At 43.4% G+C, this 17,500-nt stretch overlaps 1 protein-coding gene and 1 non-coding gene across 2 annotated transcripts in view; both read right to left on the bottom strand.

The window, feature by feature from the left end:
* The window catches only part of LOC139432504 (small subunit ribosomal RNA), a 1,927-nt gene extending 1,644 nt beyond the window's left edge, over positions 1 to 283 (bottom strand). Inside the window, exon 1 of the ribosomal RNA XR_011642278.1 lies at positions 1 to 283. This exon is cut by the window's left edge and continues 1,644 nt beyond it. This is a non-coding gene — a ribosomal RNA (small subunit ribosomal RNA).
* Positions 284 to 9,290: 9,007 nt separating this feature from the next.
* LOC139432502 (uncharacterized) lies at positions 9,291 to 14,291 on the bottom strand. The gene has a single exon (XM_071201197.1). It carries the CDS (start codon positions 14,289 to 14,291, stop codon positions 9,291 to 9,293), a length of 5,001 nt encoding a protein of 1,666 aa, XP_071057298.1.
* Between the last annotated feature and the right edge of the window lie 3,209 nt (positions 14,292 to 17,500).

Below are 17,500 nucleotides of genomic sequence, written 5' to 3'. Positions count from 1 at the left end.
CAAAAAGTTATTCAGAGTCACCAAGGTGTACGGTGACGGTTTAACCCGCCACCGATTGGTTTTGATCTAATAAAAGCGCTCCTTCCGTCTCCGGTCGGAGCTCTGTTTGCATGTATTAGCTCTAGAATTACCACAGTTATCCAAGTAAATGTGTGTACGATCTAAGGAACCATAACTGATTTAATGAGCCTTTCGCGGTTTCACCTTAATTTGGCTTGTACTGAGACATGCATGGCTTAATCTTTGAGACAAGCATATGACTACTGGCAGGATCAACCAGGGAACTGTTAGCCGTTCGAACGTAGAACACGACAATACGGTAGAAGAACAACGACGACGGTTGCGATCGCTACGGTGCGTCGTAGAGGTGGGCGTAGCAGTGGTAGTCCGGAGCGCGCGCCTCTTAACACAAATCTACCACAACTAAAAGTGTCGGAAGAAGGAAGGGCTACGCTTGCCGCTGCTCAACTTAAAGAACTACTAACGACGTACTACACGCACAATAAAACTCTAGACTGTCCACCCGCGACCGCTGGCTTCCTGCTGCCGAAACAACACAAAAACCACCGACGACGATAATTTTGTCGTTGCTTCGTCCCGTAAAACGTGAATCTCCGCGAACAGACGAACAAGCGTTGAAAAACTGCGACTAACCGTCCACGCAAAACATACACACAACTCCAACCTACGCACGCAGTACAGGACGACGGGGGTGGCGTGTTCACGTGTGTATGTAGAGAGTTTTCGCTCGTCGCCCGTTTATCGGACGCTAAACACAGCCGACCGCGACGAACGCGGGCCGACCAAACGTGTTATATTTTATTGTATTTGAAAGATAAAGAGCTTCGACGGAGGATTTGAGCGCCGCGACACAAGGATCCTAAATCGAAATTTAGTTACCCGGCGCTACGATAAAACCTCTCCTCCTTTTACCCGCCTCGGCTTCTCCTCTTAACAAATAAATTCAATTTCATCGGACTTTACTTTCGTCCGCAAACAGCTTTCACATTCTCGGACACATTCGTCGCTAGATTGAAAGCGTCTTGGAAAATTTGAGACGTATAAATCTTTCGCTCGGATAAATATTCGGAGTCGTTGCATGATTTTTTTCGACAAAGTCGACCAGCGATTGAACGCTTTTTATTCGTACCCGCACAAGAGACATCTGACGCATATTGCGATCGGACTGCCCCGCGGACAAGCTGTCACTTTCTAGCGCGGCGTATGCATCGGCGGTCTTGTAACATCTTCTAATAACAGCGAGCTGTCGTCATCGAAGAAAAGAGTCCCGATATAAAAATAATGCACTAGTATATCAAAGGTAAATCTTCCGAAAACCAGAGATAAATAACGACCGCCCGTTTTCTCCCCCGTTGTTTTGCGGACCAGCGCTCACCACAGCACTTCTATAGACCTCGACACCGCCGTTCCGTATATATCAGCACTCACTTTAGCACTCGAAACGACGACGGGAGACTAAGACGCAAATCAGGGAAACGCTTGCGAAGATTAGAGAGGCCCAGCACACACAGGTTTGTACTTCTATATTTCCGTTGAAAAACGTAAAATAAACCTCTAAAATAACGCAACGAAACCCGAGCAGCACTCACATTAGCACTTAATACAACGTGTCGGGTCGGCTAGAACGTACATTTAGCAAATTCTAAAAGAAGACCTCTAACGCCGCCGTTCCGTATATATCAGCACTCACTTTAGCACTCGAAACGACGACGGGAGAAAACTGACCAACGCCTGCACAAAAATCTGGGAAACGCTAGCGACGGTTAGAGGATTCAGCACACACAATTGCACTTCTATACTTCCGTTGAAAAACGTAAAATAAACCTCTAAAATACGCAGCGAAACCCTAACAGCACTCACTTCAGCACATATTGCAACGCGTCGGGTCGTTAGAACGTACATATCGCATCTCGCCGGCGGAGACCGATCCTGACGGACCGACCTCCTATAGTTACCACGGAACCATGGTCTGTCGTTATGTCGTTCGGTTCGGGCGCTGTGAGCGCGCGCTGCATCGCCCGCTCGCACGCTAGAGCGGTCGGGCCCCGTAAAATCCTTAACGGCGGATGTAACTTTTACGACGGGCGATATAAATAAATTTTTTCCTACTTTTGATAAAACAATTAGCCGGACTGCATTAAATGTCGGTACTATTCAGTGGGATACCCGGTTAGCCGGATTGCATTAAAAGTCGGTACTATTCAGTGGGATACGCGGTTGGCCGGATTGCATTAAAAGTCGGTACTATTCAGTGGGAAATGAAAAAATTAAATTTCTAAAATACTTTAACGTCGAACTGATACCCGGTTAGCCGGATTGCATTGAAAGTCGGTACTATTCAGTGGGAAATAGAAAAAATTAAATTTCTAAAATAGTTTAACTTCTGGATGGTACGAGTTCGTATGCGAACGGAAAACGGCTCCGGAGTCTCGTCGCTTCGATTTGCCGTGATGTGCATTGAGTTGCAACGCAGGTCGACAATGTGCCGCACAGTGTGACACAGTTCCACGCAGTTCCACGCATTGCTGCTCGGGTACGAACGTGCGATGCATCGGTCGGTCGTTCCGATTCCTCGATGAGCATTGCGTTGCAGTGAGTTGCCTCGATTTGCAGTGATGTGCAATGAGTTGCAGCGCAAACTGTTAGCCGGACTGCATTAAAAGTCTGTACTATTCAGTGGGATACGCGGTCGGACGGACTGCATTAAAAGTCTGTACTATTCAGTGGGATACGCGGTCGGACGGACTGCATTGAAAGTCTGTACTATTCAGTGGGATACGCGGTCGGACGGACTGCATTAAAAGTCTGTACTATTCAGTGGGATACGCGGTCGGACGGACTGCATTGAAAGTCTGTACTATTCAGTGGGATACGCGGTCGGACGGACTGCATTAAAAGTCTGTACTATTCAGTGGGATACGCGGTCGGACGGACTGCATTGAAAGTCTGTACTATTCAGTGGGATACGCGGTCGGACGGACTGCATTAAAAGTCTGTACTATTCAGTGGGATACGCGGTCGGACGGACTGCATTGAAAGTCTGTACTATTCAGTGGGATACGCGGTCGGACGGACTGCATTAAAAGTCTGTACTATTCAGTGGGATACGCGGTCGGACGGACTGCATTGAAAGTCTGTACTATTCAGTGGGATACGCGGTCGGACGGACTGCATTAAAAGTCTGTACTATTCAGTGGGATACGCGGTCGGACGGACTGCATTGAAAGTCTGTACTATTCAGTGGGATACGCGGTCGGACGGACTGCATTGAAAGTCTGTACTATTCAGTGGGATACGCGGTCGGACGGACTGCATTGAAAGTCTGTACTATTCAGTGGGATACGCGGTCGGACGGACTGCATTAAAAGTCTGTACTATTCAGTGGGATACGCGGTCGGACGGACTGCATTAAAAGTCTGTACTATTCAGTGGGATACGCGGTCGGACGGACTGCATTGAAAGTCTGTACTATTCAGTGGGATACGCGGTCGGACGGACTGCATTGAAAGTCTGTACTATTCAGTGGGATACGCGGTCGGACGGACTGCATTGAAAGTCTGTACTATTCAGTGGGATACGCGGTCGGACGGACTGCATTGAAAGTCTGTACTATTCAGTGGGATACGCGGTCGGACGGACTGCATTAAAAGTCTGTACTATTCAGTGGGATACGCGGTCGGACGGACTGCATTGAAAGTCGGTACTATTCAGTGGGAAATAGAAAAAAAAAAATTTAATTTCTAAAATAGTTCAACTTCTCGATGGTACGAGTTCGTATGGGAACGGGAAACGGGTCCGGCGTCTCATCGCTTCGATTTGCCGTGATGTGCATTGAGTTGCAGCGCAGGTCGACAATGTACCGCGCAGTGTGACACAGTTCCACGCATTGTTACTCGGGTACGTACGTGCGTTGCAATCGGTCGGCCCGGGTTATCGATGTGCATTACGTAGCAGTGCGCTGCTTCGACTTGTCGTGACGTACAATGAGTTGCACCGCGGGTCTAAAATGTGCCGCACAGTTCCACGCATTGCTGCTCAGGTACGAACGTGCGGTGCATCGGTCGGACCGGGTTTTCGATGTGCATTGCGTTGCAGTGAGTTGCTTCGACTTGCGGACAAACGTAAGCCGCAGTAAAGCATTAACTATAGGCAACGGCCATACCACATTGAACGTACCGGTTCTCGTCCCGCATCGTCAACGATGCAATCCACAAACTGAACTCCCGCACCCACACCGCACTAGTTTCCCTCGACCTCGAGAAAGCCTTCGACACCGTCTGGATCGAAGGCCTCATCCACAAACTAATCCAATCCAAATATCCACCTTACCTCATTAAACTTATCCACAGCTACCTCACCAACCGAAAAATCCAAGTCAAATTAAACTCGACCCTTTCCCACCCCAAAGACATACAATCCGGCGTCCCCCAAGGCGCAGTTATTTCCCCCCACCTGTTCAACGTCTTCACCTCAGACCTTCCCCACATCCCTCAAACCAAAATCGCCACTTACGCTGACGATACAGCAATCTATTCCCACTCCAGAGACCCCAAAATAGCCATGCTTTCCCTCCAAACCCACCTCAGATTCCTGGAAAAATATTACAACCTGTGGAAAATCACCGTCAATCCCCAAAAATCCGAATCCATAGTATTCACGAAAAACAACCATCCAACCAGAATCCCCCTTCCCTTAAAAATCTCCAACGCCAACATCCCCCTAAAAACCGAAATCAAATACCTAGGCATCACACTCGACCAAAGACTCACTTTCTCCAACCACATCCAAAAATCCATTGCCAAAGCATCCTCCACCATAAAAACTATATACCCTCTCATATCCAGAAGAAGTTCCCTATCTCTAAAAAACAAAACCCTACTCTACACCACCATCATCCGCCCCTCACTAACGTACGCCGCCCCCATCTGGTCTAACTCCGCTCCAACAAACCTTAAGAAACTCCAAACCTGCCAAAACAAAACCCTCCGCATCATTTCCAACTCCAATCGATACATAAACATCCATCACCTCCACGAAATCACAAAAACCAAACCGATCAAACAAGTCCTCTCCAAACTCAACCAGAAATTCTATAACAGCACCAAATACCACCTAAATCCAATCATCCAAAACATAACCAGCCATCCCACACAAGACACCAAATACCGATTTCCTCACGAAATTAACAATCTAAACCTCATGCCCGACATATAACAAACACACTCCCTTAAAACATACACGACATACAAAAACCCCTCCAACGCACACCCTCCCCCCCTTTCCCAACATCCCCAAAATGCCCCCAAAACCCTAACCTCAAACTGCCCAAACATTTTTAATCACCTGGGTTGAAAGATCCGTTTATGACGTCCGGCGAGTTGCTGAAAAAGAATTAGAATGACTGGCTATTTGACCAATCGAAAATATCTCTTGTACGCGGCTCTTTTTTCAGTGACATGTACATATATTTATTATCCCCCACTACCCCCCCTGTAAATATCCCCCCTGTAAATACCCGCGAAAATTAACTAAAGCTAACTTAAAAGGCCCCTTGCCCCAGACAAGTTTATGACGATTTTTAACAAAATGAAATATTACATAGTTCTTAAGTGAAATTGTAAATATATCTTGTAACAATTATAATTAATAAAGTTTTATTTGAATTTGAATTTGAATTTTGGTTCTCGTCCGATCACCGAAGTTAAGCAATGTCGGGCGCGGTTAGTACTTGGATGGGTGACCGCTTGGGAACACCGCGTGCCGTTGCCTTTTTTGTGTTATTTCTTTCGATAATTTATAACATAAATATAATAGCAGTTTTTACCGTTTCAATCGTAAATTTAAGGATAACTTTACTTACTTATACCGTTTTCGCTTATTACCTTTCGATTCGACACCTTTGTTGTAAATTCGTTTGTTTTCCGTGAGATTGTTTATGTATTTTATTATTTTATATTGTTAGTTTTAGGCTGTTATGGACGGAGAGGGCCAAATAAAATATGTAGCGGTAAAATATTATTTAACATACCGTTTTTGTTTTTAAATTTTATTACAAATCAAAATATATTTATTTTAATAAATACATGTTGTTCCCAAAATCCCAAAATATCACCAACAGTAATAATAATAATAATTCACTTTATTTCGCAACAAAGATCAATTACAGGACAATATTACAAGAAAATAGTAAATACATGCTATAAAAGAAATATAATTCACATAAAATCTCCTACCGTATTATTCGTTGTTAGTTAGTATATCCAGTAACAAGAGAACAAAATGCTAAACGGAGTCGTGGCGAAATTCAGAAACTATCGTAAGAATACGAATACTAAAGATACCCGTCATAATCAACGGAAAGGTCACGAAGGAACGGTCGACCCAGGTATCAAACGTGAGACGAAATCAACCATCATCGAAGAACGCAGAAAAGAAAAAAAGTAAACGACAAAAAAAAGGAAAAAAAAATTTTTTTTTCCAAGTTCCTACTATTCAGTGGGAATGTAAAATCGGTTATCGCCCGGCGGTAATGTCCGAGCAAGAGCAGCCTAACACGTACACGAAACAACGGCACCGTTCCGAGTAACGATAAAATTATATTAAATAAAATACGCGCGATTTTGCGAGGAGGACGTCCTCCGATGGTCGGTGGACGTCCTCCGGCCGCCGCGCGCGAGTTTAAACTTTAAAGATCGTACTATTCAGTGGGAAATGGTTTTATACTAAGAAGGATGCTATACGCGACCCTTGCGTCTCAAATTGGCCTTTCGCCTCGTTCTCGGGCGCAAGGCTTTCTCTCTGTCGACGTCGTCGTTTGGGACGGACGAACGAACGAACGAACGAACGAACGAACGACCGTTCACACGAAACCCCCCAACGACTCTTCCTCTACTTTCAATAGTAGAAGTGGTCGTCTTGAGCGTGTTTCGTCGTTAGAACGCATCGATAGCAGTAGTACCTGGCTTTTAATATTTATTTATTTTCGACAATAAACTTAATACATTATCTATACTTCGAATATTTTTATTGAAATGAAACTTGAACGTATAATAGTACACATAGCACACGAGCTCTCTTCTCTCATACAAATTTTGTCGTTTATTATGTTTAAGGTTGGTCGGTCGGTCGGTCGCCCACTGTCCCTCTCGAGACGACGACGTTACGTTTTCTTGTATTATTTTTCATTAAAGAAAAATAATAAATAAATATAAACGTACGAAAGAGAACCGCCGTAAGCCGTCCGCCCGTACGCGACTGAGGACCTCGTCTAACCGACAAGACGAATCCCCAAGCGAAGGGCCGAGTCTCAATAGCCTCACAACCCAACCTCGCCAGGTACGTATAGAAAGCCGTCTCTACGGACACAATTTCAAGTTTCAAAATCGAACTGTTAAAGTAGGTACTATTCAGAGGGATAGTAGATATGGTCGAACGAACGTCCACAAACAAGGTTGTGTAACCGCCCGGCTATAACTTTAATTATTTTTGACAAAAAAAAAAAAGAGGCACGTTACTACATCTATAACGTCGAATATTCTTTAATTAAATATTTGAACGTATAGTGTAGAACGTGCGCTCTTATGCGTTCGTAGTATTTTTGTCGTACTATTATTAATAGTCGTTCGTTCGTTCGGTCGGTCGGTCGGTCGGTCACAGTCCCTCTCGACGTTTCCTTGTGTTATTATTTTTTTAAATAAAAAAAAAAAAAAATAAATAGAAACGTACGAAAGAGAACTGGCCGCCGTCCGTACGCGACTGAGGACCTCGTCTAACCGACAAGACGAATCCCCAAGCAAAGGGCTGAGTCTCAACAGATCGCAGCGTGGTAACTGCTCTACCGAGTACAACACCCCGCCAGGTACGTAAGTCGTCTACAGACAATTCCAAGTTCCGACATCGAACTGTAAGGTACCCATGTTCGACCGTTAGCGGCAGACGAGACGTAACGAAGAGATCCCGCCGCTCGTCTATCGCCGCATACGGCAAATAGGGGCTCGTGCGACGACCGACGCGAACGTCGATCGCCTAATAGAGTAACATTTTATTGAGCCTTTCGACTCTCGGAACTCCTAAGGGTATCGTTGCCACCTTTGACTAGAAAGGATACGGCCTTAGAGGCGTTCAGGCATAATCCCACGGATGGTAGCTTCGCACCACCGCCCGCTCGAGCGAGTGCGTGAACCAAATGTCCGAACCTGCGGTTCCTCTCGTACTGAGCAGGATTACTATCGCAACGACCGGTCATCAGTAGGGTAAAACTAACCTGTCTCACGACGGTCTAAACCCAGCTCACGTTCCCTATAAGTGGGTGAACCAGTCTGCGAATTGGATCGCCGGGAGTACGGATCCTTGAGGACGGGAGATCCTTGAGCGTACCCAGTTTGCAAATTGGATCACCGAACGTACGGATCTTTGAGGACGGGAGATCCTTGAGTGTGTCTAAAGCGAGAAATAAAAATTCGAAAATTTAAAAGTTCATGTTACGCCATCTGGTGAAAATTTTAAATCGTGTGGAGCCATCTGATGGAGTGTGGTGAAATTAAAAAGGAAGGGGATTGTCTGATGACCGATAGACGGCGCGCGCGAAAGTTTTAAATGTTGTGTCGCCATCTGGTGGAGTGTCGTGAAATTAAAAAGGTGGGGTTTGCATCACGACCGATAGATGACAATAAAAAAAAAATAAAAAATTTCAAAATTCATGTGACGCCATCTGGTGGTGTGTGGTGAAATTAAAACGGGAGGTTCGCCTTATAAGCGATAGATGGCGCACGCGAAAATTTTAAATCGTGTGGGCCATCTGGTGAAATGTGGTGAAATTGAAAAGAAGGTGGTTTGTCTGATGACCCGTAGACGGCACTGTCATATTTTTAAAATTGAAATTTATCGGACAAAGTATAGATGAGGTTGTTATATTTAAAAATTTAAATTAATCCGACGGACCGAACTTACCCCAAGTGTGTCCAAATGTCCACAATAGATGCCAAATATGTCTAAATATGTTCTCAAAAGACCCTAACTGATTCCAAGTACGTCTAGAACTGCAATAACTCGCAAAAATACTTACCTGAAATGTATTTTTTTTTTTTTTTTTTTTTTTTTAGGTAGGGGAAAACCATTTATTGGCACCGTTCGCTTAGCTCGATCGCGTTACGGTAGTGTGGGACTCCTGCCATCGCAGTTTACCCACTAAAAACCCCTTGTCTACATCAACACGCTCAAGCGTATCGCTGATGCAAAACTTAATTATCTAATAAATTGTAGTGGTATTTTCACTCGGTGTCTTCTACGCTCATTTCGCTTACGCTGCTGGATAGTTCTTCCACGTCCGATTCTATTTGTTGTTGAAGTCGCTGTCGTCGTTCTTCGTCGTCGTTTTCGATCCTCTCGGCCGCGGCGATAGCCTCTTCGACGTCGCGCTCGGTATACAAATCGACGTTCGCCGTGCGGTTCATCGCCATACATCTGCTAGACGTTACCGCCGCCTGGAATACTACGTTTCTCGTAAATTTCCTCCCGTTTCGGTATTTAAACGCCCCTTGTTTAACGCCGTTTTCGATGTGAAAATATAAATCGTCGTATCGACCGACCCTCGAGCATGCGACGTACAGCTGCCCGTGCGCGAAGCAGGGCTCTTTCAAATAAACGCCGACTTTCGAAAACGTTTGTCCTTGCGCTTTATTTATCGTCATTGCGAACGCAAGACGAACCGGAAATTGGAATCGCGTCATAGGCCTCGGTAACGTCGAATCTTTCACTTGCACTTTAACCTTCGGGATTCTCACGATGTCGTTTCTACAGGCCCCGGTTAAAATCTCCAATTCCAATTGATGATCGAACATCCTCAAAACTTTCAATCTGGTGCCGTTGCAGAGACCGCCCTCCAAATCCAAATTCCTTAGTAACATAACGACCACTCCCGCTTTAACGCGCAATTCGTGCGGCGGCAACGACGACGACTTAACCGAATTTAAATAATCCAACGGCACGTGAAATTCGTCACCCGGTTCGGCGTGATATTCGTCTACGCTATAATAGGTTTTCGATTCGCCAACTATCGAATCCAAAATCTTCTCGTTCACTTCGTGAACCGAATCGTTGGTCGGACATAAGACGGCTCTGTTGGATAAGTCTTCGTCGAGGAGGTCTTGTCCGAATATTTTGCGCAATAATAATTCTAAATTAGCCGTTAAACACCGTCTGGGTATCTCTACCAAATCGTCCGGGGCGCCGACGGATCCCGGCATATTTACGTGCGGTAATTTATTTTCTCCAAGTTTTAATAACCATTCACGAAACTCTATCTGATCCGGCAACACTCTCATGTTGACCGTTAATTTCATGTGACGCATTTTATTCCATAAATAACTGTTTATTAGCGATTGCGCTAAAATCTCGGCATTTCTCGCTCGCGGAATAACGGGCAACACTTGACGAAAATCTCCACCGAAGACGCATACCTTTCCTCCCATCGGACGATCGGACCGCATAACATCTTTTAAATATCTATCGACGGCGTGCAACGCGAAGATAGGCGACATCGGCGCCTCGTCCCAAACAATCAACTGCACGTCGTCTCTAATAAAAGCGGATTCGGGACTATCGACGGCAAATCCTGACACGGAATCTTCGTTTAATTGTAATGGTAATTTAAACGCTCTGTGCACGGTTTTTCCATTTTCTAACAGTACGGCCGCTATACCGGTCCACGCTACCGCGATGACACTCTTTCTGTATCGACGCAACACGTACTTCAACAGAGTATTATACAGGAACGTTTTTCCCGTGCCTCCAGGCCCGTCTACGTAAAATAAATTACGTCCGGTCCGTAATCCTACCATATTAAATTCGATTTCCTGCGTCACTTCGTCGAATACCCGCAATTGATCACCGTTTAATGACCTTCTGATTTCTTCTTGTTGTTCCTCTTCTCCTGCAACATCTTCATCCGCCGTTCTTCTCGCGTTTCGTAATGCTTCCTCGTCCACCGACGGTAATCCTATCGCCTGCAGCGTTTTCCCGTTTCGCAGTAGTTGCTCTTCGATTTCTCTCAACGCTTTAGCTTCCGCTAAGCTTTCGTCGTTACCGGCGTAAAGGAAATCATCCATTAACGCCATTCGGTGATTCAACCATAGTTGATTTAATTCTAACGCGGCATTATCTACGGCAACCAAACAAATAAGAGCAAATAGGCGCCTAAGACGTTTCGGAGGAGCGTTATTCGCCGCTTCGATCATGCAGCGATCGTATTCATCGACGCGTTCCAAAAGTCCCATTCTCCGGCAGGCTTCTTGAAATGTTTCGCATACCGTTTCGTTGACGGTTCTCAACGCTTCAAACGACGTGGCACCCGCTACGTGCGCCAATAGCATTCGAAGATAAAATTTTTCCATATCCGTGGGACTCACCTCCATCATCACGCCGATGACTTTACAGCGTTTACTTCTTCTTCTCCAACTGCCGTCGCGATCCTCCCACACGTAGTGTTCGGGTATCTCCGGATATTTAAGGTCTCTCGCGTCCGGATCGATCTGATTCAATCGAAAATATGCCATTAACTTTGTGGGTTTTCTAAGGGCCGCTTCAAAATCGGCATTTTCGGCATCGTCGTCTACGATGAACGTTTGTTCGTTTGGCATGTGTACGGCAAGTACAACGACGCTATGGGATTTATCATTTAATTTAAATTCAAACAAACGCCAAACCGCTTCCATCGAACTAACGTAGCGACATTCTAAATATCGGTCGATTTCGTTCCATTCCAAGACGTTCCTTTCGTTGCGCGATTCTATTGTAATACAATCCGGTCCTTTATGCACGTACTTATGCAAATATTTTACAGAGACCAACGATCCGCATATCTCGAAGTTTATGTGGCACTTATATTTCATCGCAGCGTACCTGCTGTAAGGAACGACGCTTCTATTATCGATTACCACATCTCCCATTTGGATCGATCGACCGTCGTACGGTCTCCTGTATTGCGGCTGTTGTATATGACCCACGTGCAATATCGTTTCTTCGCAAAAATCCTTCGGATATCTCTTCGTGCACGCTCCGTCGCGCATGCACGACGCGCCCGGATTGTTTTGGCCGCACGGACGGTGTATATAACAGTCGGCGACTATTCGATGTAATACGGGCTCTTCGTTTTCGTCCGGCAAACGGGCAGATATTAATTTATCTATATTTTCGACATCTTCAAATTTATCTTCGGGCCTCATCGTAACTAAAATGTGGGCGTGCGGTAAACCGCGTTTTTGAAATTCGATTGTGTACATGTAATTGAGCACGACTCCATAAAGTTGCTTATTGACGATGTCGTCGATGAATTCGTTTAATTTCGTTTTAAACACCCTCGCAACCAAGTCCGGGCGGTGCTCGTACTTTTGGGCGTATTCAAGATTGTTTTGAATTTCATCCCATTTCGGATTACAGGTCATTGTAATAAAGAGGTCGGGCTTACCGTGTCTGGCTACCATAGCTAACGCTTCCAAGTATTTTCGATTCTTGTATCTTATAGATCCCGTATGCGATGTGGGTAACACCCATATTTTGCCAATTCTGGTATCTGTACCTCTAAATTGGTCTTCCAAACGTCGTCGAACTACATCGGCCGACACGAGTCTAAATCTTTCTTGATTTTGCTTCAAATACCATAATTCGCTTGCTTCAGCTCTGACCCACGCGTCAACGATATATTGTTGAAACAGTTTTCCCGAATTATGCAAAATTGAAAATTCTTCCCGACACTGCAACCTATACTTGTAAAACTCCCTTATGGTAACGTTCTTCGCCGTATTCAGTTGATGCCGTAGCGTTACGTCGCAACCGTACTCTCCGTACGGAAAAAGCAACGGATATACCATCGGATCGGCTAATTTATTCAAATTTTTTAATTCGTGTTGTGCGTTTCTACTCTTCGGATATATTTTTAAATCTACGTCGAACGGCGGCTCATTTCCGACAAATACGGCCGCCACGTCACTGCGACTCTCCGGTAAATTGTGAGTTCTCAAGTCGTCGCGTATATTTTTTTTAAAACCCACCACTACGTTTTCTACGTCAACGCCTTCAACTCTTCGTCTTTCTTCTAAAACTTCTTTGACGGTCCTGTACGACGATACCCACACGTTGTCGCGACGTAACGTATTTTCGATAATGTCGACGACCTCTCGCACAACTCTATCTCCAATTTTTTGCATACGCCGTTCGATCGCGTCATCGGCATCGATAAAATAATATTGATTCCCCCTCGGATTTGCGAAATCTTCCGCGTCGGGAATTGGATTTGCAAAATGGTATATTTGCCCGCATATTGTAAAGGACCACGCTCCTTGCCCAACGTTCACGCCGTCCGGTATCGAGGCGGTAAAAGATGCCATCGCAAACAGGCCGTTAATCGCTCTAATGTTTTCCCTATAATTCCTACCCATCGCGTCTCTCTCAACCAATAATCTTCTGATTTCCTCCGGGCAACGACGTAACTCCGGCAAGCGTACGTCTCCATCTTTACAGCATAACATTCTCCTCTGGGATCTGGTTGTAATTTCTTTGGTAAAATATTTCGCGTTGCAGTGTCTACAAACATCATCCAAAACGCCGATATTATACAGCGCGACAGCCGTCTCGACGGACTCGTTCAACGTAAGCGCCTTTCTATACGTCACTTTGTGCGGAATCTCCGCGTGACGTCTTCTACCGGCTTGCGGTTGTCTTGACGGTTGCATCACAATCGGTGATCTTCTCGATCGACGAATTCTCGTGGAGGGTTGCGACGCTCGCGCGCTCACTTCCGCTCTTCGTAATTCCTCTTCCTCCTCTTCTTCTTCCTCTTCCCTTACAATTCTTAATGCGGGACGAGCTTGCAATCCGGACGGTCCCGCTATGGCAAAATCTGCTTGCGCGCGGCTCCTCTGAGAGATCATCACGTACGGTCTACGTGATTCCGCTTTTGTTTGCTGGCCCGGCTGAGAAATTTCGCATTCCTCTATCTCGCCCTCTCCTAAACGGGGTATTACCACGGCCGACGACGGTCCCGGCAGAGGTTCCATCGTTGTTACAGTAGCTTCTTCCGCCCGTGCACGGCTCTCAGGATTTACCGGTACGTTCACCTCTAACCGCTCCAAAACGACAACTGGTCGCCGTAACGCTGCTTCGCTTTTTGGCGATAAAATTTCTCTGTTCGCCGTATTAATATTTCTCTGCGACCTCCTCGTCGCTTGCGAACTATATTTTCCACTACTCGACAATTTAGCTTTCGACCGAACCATTTTATCACGATTTTTATTTAGCACTATTTAATTTAATTTAAATTAAATTTAATGTTTATTAATAATAAAAAAAATTACCTAAATTTAAATATAAAACTTACAAAATCCTAAAAACTTAGTTAAAGTTGAAATACAAAATGAATTAAACAAATATTATTAAAAAAAATTAACAATTAATTTTTTTAAACTTAAACAAACGAAATAAACAAAAATCGTAAGTGAAAGTAAAACGCAAAAATGAATTAAATTATTACAAATTAAATGTAAGAAATCAAAAACTTATTCTTTACAATAAGAAAGATAAAAAAATTAAATAAATTATTCCACTTACCCAATCAGTAGAATAAACCTTTATAGAAAAGTTGATACTGCCACACCGCTAAAACACTTAAAAACTAAAAAAAAAAACTAGTAACATACAAATTAATTATCACTAAAAACACTTTTATGCACTTTTTTGCAATGAAAATTGCAGGGATTCTAACTTTTACCAATATCCGAACTGATCAGAATATTAAAGCAAAAATTAAATAAGGTGTACTCCGTCTCGATAAACTCGACGAACTGCGACCAAACGAAGAGCGTTGCCGCCTTTTACTCTGGTTCAAGCGTCTTAAAACCGGTTCAAACCACTTTAATCCGATACATATTGCGAACACCTGTTGTTTGTTAACGTATTTTCGTGAGAAAGTTTGAGTTATAACTTTCTCACGAAAATACGAAAATAAAATAAATGAGTTAAATAAAATTTATTTTACAAAATAAAATAAAATATTTTAAATATTAATATTATAAATAAATATTATATTATATTTATTATTAATTGTTAATTGAAATCTTAAATGATAATTTAACATAACAATTGAATTCAAACGTGTCTAAACGTGTTCAACTAATTCATTTTTTGCCAAAATTTTCCTAACTGGTTCTACGTGTGTCCAAATGATCTAAACTGATTCAAAATATGACCAAATGCCTCCAACTGACTCCAAGTATGCCCAATGTTATGAACTGATTCCAATTGGTTTTAACTGCATGTCTAAATGACCCCAACCGATTTCAAATGTGCCTAAATGTATCCAACTAATTTCAGGTGTATCTAAATGTGTGTCTAAATTAACCGAACTGATTTTAAGTGTGTCCAAATGTCCCCAACTTACTGTAAGTGTGTCCAAACGCCCTCAAACTCTTCGAAGTGTATCAAAATATGTGTCTAAATGGCCCCAACTGGTTCTAAAGGTATCTAAATAACCCCAACTGAATCCAAGTGTGTCTAAATGTTTTCAACTGCTTCAACGTGTGTCCAAATGTCCTGAAGTAATTCCAAATGTGTCTAAATGTGTGTCCAAATGTCCTCAATTGATTCTAGGTATGTCTAAATGTTTCCAACTGCTTCAACGTGTGTCCAAATGTCCCGAAATATTTCCAAATGAAATATTGTTATTAATATAATGTCTCCAACTAATTCCAGGTGTGCCCAAATATACCCAACTCATTCCAGATGTGTCTAAATATGTGTCTAAATTAACCCAACAGACTTTAAGTGTGTCCAAATGTGTACAACTTCCCCCAAGTATGTCCAAGTGTCCTCAACTGATTCCAAGTGTGTCTAAACGTCTCCAACTGCTTCAACGTGTGGCCAAATGTCTCGTAGCAATACCAAACGGTCTTAATGTTCCCAAGAGATTCCAAGTATGTCAGAATGTCCCGCGCTGATTCGAAATGTTTCAAAGTGTCCCCAAGTGATTCCAAATGTGTCTAAATGAGTGTCCAAATGTCCTCAATTGATTCTAAGTATGTCTAAATGTTTCCAACTGCTTCAACGTGTGTCCAAATGTCTCGAAATATTTCCAAATGAAATATTGCTATTAATATAATGTCCCCAACTGATTCCAGGTGTGTCTAAATATACTCAACTCATTCCAGGTGTGTCTAAATATGTGTCCAAATTAACCCAACAAATTTCAAGTGTGTCCAAATGTGTCCAACTTCCCCCAAGTGTGTCTAAATGTCTCCAACTGCTTCAACGTGTGGCCAAATGTCCCGAAGTAATACCAAATGGTCTAAATGTTCACAACAGATTCCAAGTATATCAAAATGTCCCGAGCTGATTCGAAATGTTTCAAAGTGTTCCCAAGTGATTCCAAATGTGTCTAAATGTGTGGCCAAATGTCCTCAACTGATTCCAAGTATGTCTAAATGTTTCCAACTGTTTCAACGTGTGTCCAAATGTCTCGAAATATTTCCAAATGAAATATTACTATTAATATAATGTCCCCAACTGATTCCAGGTGTGTCTAAATATACTCAACTCATTCCAGTTGTGTCTAAATGTGTGTCCAAATTAACCCAACAAATTTCAAGTGTGTCCAAATGTGTCCAACTTCCCCCAAGTGTGTCTAAATGTCTCCAACTGCTTCAACGTGTGGCCAAATGTCCCGAAGTAATACCAAATGGTCTAAATGTTCACAACAGATTCCAAGTATATCAAAATGTCCCGAGCTGATTCGAAATGTTTCAAAGTGTTCCCAAGTGATTCCAAATGTGTCTAAATGTGTGGCCAAATGTCCTCAACTGATTCCAAGTATGTCTAAATGTTTCCAACTGCTTCAACGTGTGTCCAAATGTCTCGAAATATTTCCAAATGAAATATTGCTATTAATATAATGTCCCCAACTGATTCCAGGTGTGTCTAAATATACTCAACTCATTCCAGGTGTGTCTAAATATGTGTCCAAATCAACTCAACAAATTTCAAGTGTGTCCAAATGTGTCCAACTTCCCCCAAGTGTGTCTAAATGTCTCAAACTGCTTCAACGTGTGGCCAAATGTCCCGAAGTAATACCAAATGGTCTAAATGTTCCCAAAAGATTCCAAGTATATCAAAATGTCCCGAGCTGATTCGAAATGTTTCAAAGTGTTCCCAAGCGATTCCAAATGTGTCTAAATGTGTGGCCGAATGTCCTCAACTGATTCCAAGTATGTCCAAATGTCTCCAACTGCCTCAATGTGTGTCCAAATGTCCCGAAATGTTTCCAAAAGTGTCTAAAAGTTCCCTACAGCTTTCAAGTGTGTAACCATGACCCCAGCTGATTCGAAATGTATAAAAGTGTTCCCAACTGACTAAATATGTCCAAACGTCTTCAACTGCTTCAAAGTATGTCTAATTGTCTCCAACTGCATCAGCGTATGTCCAAGTGTCCCGAAAT

The sequence above is a fragment of the Onthophagus taurus genome, unplaced genomic scaffold, assembly GCF_036711975.1.
Source record: "Onthophagus taurus isolate NC unplaced genomic scaffold, IU_Otau_3.0 ScKx7SY_19, whole genome shotgun sequence".
Classification (NCBI taxonomy): domain Eukaryota; kingdom Metazoa; phylum Arthropoda; class Insecta; order Coleoptera; family Scarabaeidae; genus Onthophagus; species Onthophagus taurus.
The sequence above is the reverse complement of the archived record's forward strand: the minus strand, read 5'-3'. Positions and strand labels throughout refer to the sequence as shown.